The 2,650-nt window shown below is 51.0% G+C and overlaps 1 protein-coding gene across 1 annotated transcript; it reads right to left on the bottom strand.

The window, feature by feature from the left end:
- Positions 1-1,048: 1,048 nt before the first annotated feature.
- LOC147992008 (3'-5' exonuclease-like) lies at positions 1,049-1,948 on the bottom strand. The gene has a single exon (XM_087539426.1). The coding sequence runs from the start codon at positions 1,822-1,824 to the stop codon at positions 1,225-1,227; it is 600 nt and encodes a 199-aa protein (XP_087395552.1). The 5' UTR covers positions 1,825-1,948; the 3' UTR covers positions 1,049-1,224.
- Between the last annotated feature and the right edge of the window lie 702 nt (positions 1,949-2,650).

Below are 2,650 nucleotides of genomic sequence, written 5' to 3'. Positions count from 1 at the left end.
AAAGAAATTACTCCTCAAAACTCCAAGGAGTTTTACAATCCTCAAAGCGCGTAAAGAAAACTTAGGAGTATTTTTTCTGTCCTGGTGTTAAAAGTGTAATTATTATTATTTTTCTGGTAAAACTTCCAGGATTTTTTTTTGAGTAATTTTGATTGGTGAGTGCCTTTTTTATTATATAGTTATATTATTATTTCGATATCTTAGATAATGTGCAAAATTATCAAGGCCTCAAATATTCTTCAATCACTTCGCTTATTTACGATTCGTGGTTGAGTTTGTTAATACCCTCCCCGCAAAAAAAAAAGAGTTTGTTGATACCCTACCTACTTAACTTTGACCTATCATCATGTTCGTGGGACGGGAATGGTTACGAGCGTCGCGGTACGACCTGGATGTCTACGAGACGCGGCGCCTGCGTCACCTATGAGGTCTTTTCGACAGGAGAAGTGACATGCATATGACTGACAAGGCCACCAGATTGCACGTCGTGCACAGATCGTTCACAAAAATCGTGCGTGGAGCAGTAGTTTCGCTTCGGCAGTAGCCTGCCTATACTGTCATCTGTCTATCCACCGCAGGCCTATCACCATCTGTCTATTCTCTAGACTACTCAATTAGAACGTCCTATGACCTGCATAAGTATGCAGCTAGTGCAGATGGTCTGCGCGCGGATTGACAGAACACTGCCCGAATCTCAGCGATCATGACCACACCTTTTTGTTCGTCGAGCCTTCCTAGCCACCCCTCTAAACCCCACCTCTCTCCTCTCAAGTGCTGCGTGCCGGCGACCCTACCTCCACCCGCCTTCACCAACAACGTCGTCTTTGCCGATCTACGGCTCGTTACTAGCTCACCCTCGTCGGCGACGCCACGGGTGGCCAAGTCGCCGTCTCCGGCTCAACTGGAATCTCTTGCCGTGAATCAATCGATGCAACTAAAAATGCCGACCGCTCGAATGATAATAATAAACTTGCAAAGACAAAGATACAAATAATAAAGAGATAATTGATCCATAATCTTCATTGATACTAGTAATAGATTTGGGGTATGTACACCCGGACGGAAGTACATTACATAGTTGCTTGAAACATTGATCAACACGATCGCTTACTTGATGAGTAGCCTAACTAGTAGTAATAAGCAAGTAATCTAAAGTACTAGATTACTGATCCAAAAGCTGCTGGTCCTGCTCTTAACAAAGGTGAACCGGCTTACAAGCTCCGATTACTTCAAGCACTTGACGCCGAGGCAATAGGACACGAAGGCGTCGGTGGCCGCGTACCTCACCTGCTTCTTCGACAGCGTGCTGACGTCCCAGTTGCCAGCGCCCACCCGCTGCGCTTTCTTCACCCCGCGCCACCCGAGGACCTGCTCCGCCATGCTCTCCATCGACGCGTTCCCCATGCCGGTCACCTTGCGCAGCTCCTGAGTGCACGCCACCCGCAGGCCGTAGTGGGCGCTCAGCTTGCTGCAGTCGGACCGGACGTCGTACGCAACGAAGTCCACGCGCGCGTCCTCCAGGAAGCGCCGGAGGACCAGCGGGACGCGGCCCGCGCCGGCGCGCCCGATCTGGAACACGAGGCACCGGCGCCCGCTGCAGAGCTGCAGCGTGGCCGGCCGCGGCTCGGCGCCGTCGGGCAGGCGGCGGAAGGACGGGGTCCACTGCACGCCCATGCCGACGGTGAGCCCGGCGCCGGAGCAGAAGCGGCGTCGGCTGCGCCACCGCGTCGTGTACACCCACCGGCGCACGACCCCGGGGTTCGAGGTCACGGTGGCGAGCGTGGTGCGGCCGGCGACGTGCACCTCCTGGGTACGGTGCTTCATGGCTGCTTCCCCACGATCGCACGCACGTACGTGCGCCCCAGCGGATCCGCGATCGGTGCTCACGTAAGCTTACAACTCGCCGGAGTTTTCACGATAGTACTATATGCTCGATCGGTTTGGTTCCAAGCACTGCGCGTGTATATATACACCTACTAGCTGACCGACTCGGATGGAAACTCCTAGTAGAAAACTGATACTTCCCTGTATAGGGGAATTTTAGTCGGAGGGGTTATTGCGCACGACCAAGACGTGGAGCTATTCACCCGTGATCAATTCCCTTGATTAACTCCATGATTAATGCCCTGTTTGTTCGCCTCCTGCATGCAACCGGCCAAAGGGCGCGTTCCTTCTGAAAATAACTCGCCATCACTGTAGGAGGCCTTCTGCATGCAGCCAGCCACGTGGCACATTCTTTCTGAAAATACTCCTATAAGGGCATCTACAGCAAATTTCGTCCCTCAAATATCCGATTAGTATCCATTTAGAGCTTTTTATTTTCAGTTTTGCTAAAACACATCTAGATGTGTCATATTTTATTTTCTTAAAAAATATCCAGATCTATTATTAAACTTCACATGAAGTATAAAACATCTCAAACATAATAAAAATTGCATCAGGATTCTCAGACCACAGAACGACCACTACCGTCGTCAAAACGAGCCGTCGACGCGTCGCTATCACCGTCGCCGCTCCGCTACCTGAGCCAACTTGACCTTATCGATGACAGCCTAGTAGTCTTCGTGCATGTGACCCTAAAGACCAGCGCCCTAGAGCCGTAGCCGTTGTCATTGAACCTTTGAATAGATCTGGAGCACCCGACACCAAA

The sequence above is a fragment of the Triticum urartu genome, chromosome 1A (genome assembly GCF_056163025.1).
Source record: "Triticum urartu cultivar PI428250 chromosome 1A, HENAU_Tu73, whole genome shotgun sequence".
Classification (NCBI taxonomy): domain Eukaryota; kingdom Viridiplantae; phylum Streptophyta; class Magnoliopsida; order Poales; family Poaceae; genus Triticum; species Triticum urartu.
The sequence above is the reverse complement of the archived record's forward strand: the minus strand, read 5'-3'. Positions and strand labels throughout refer to the sequence as shown.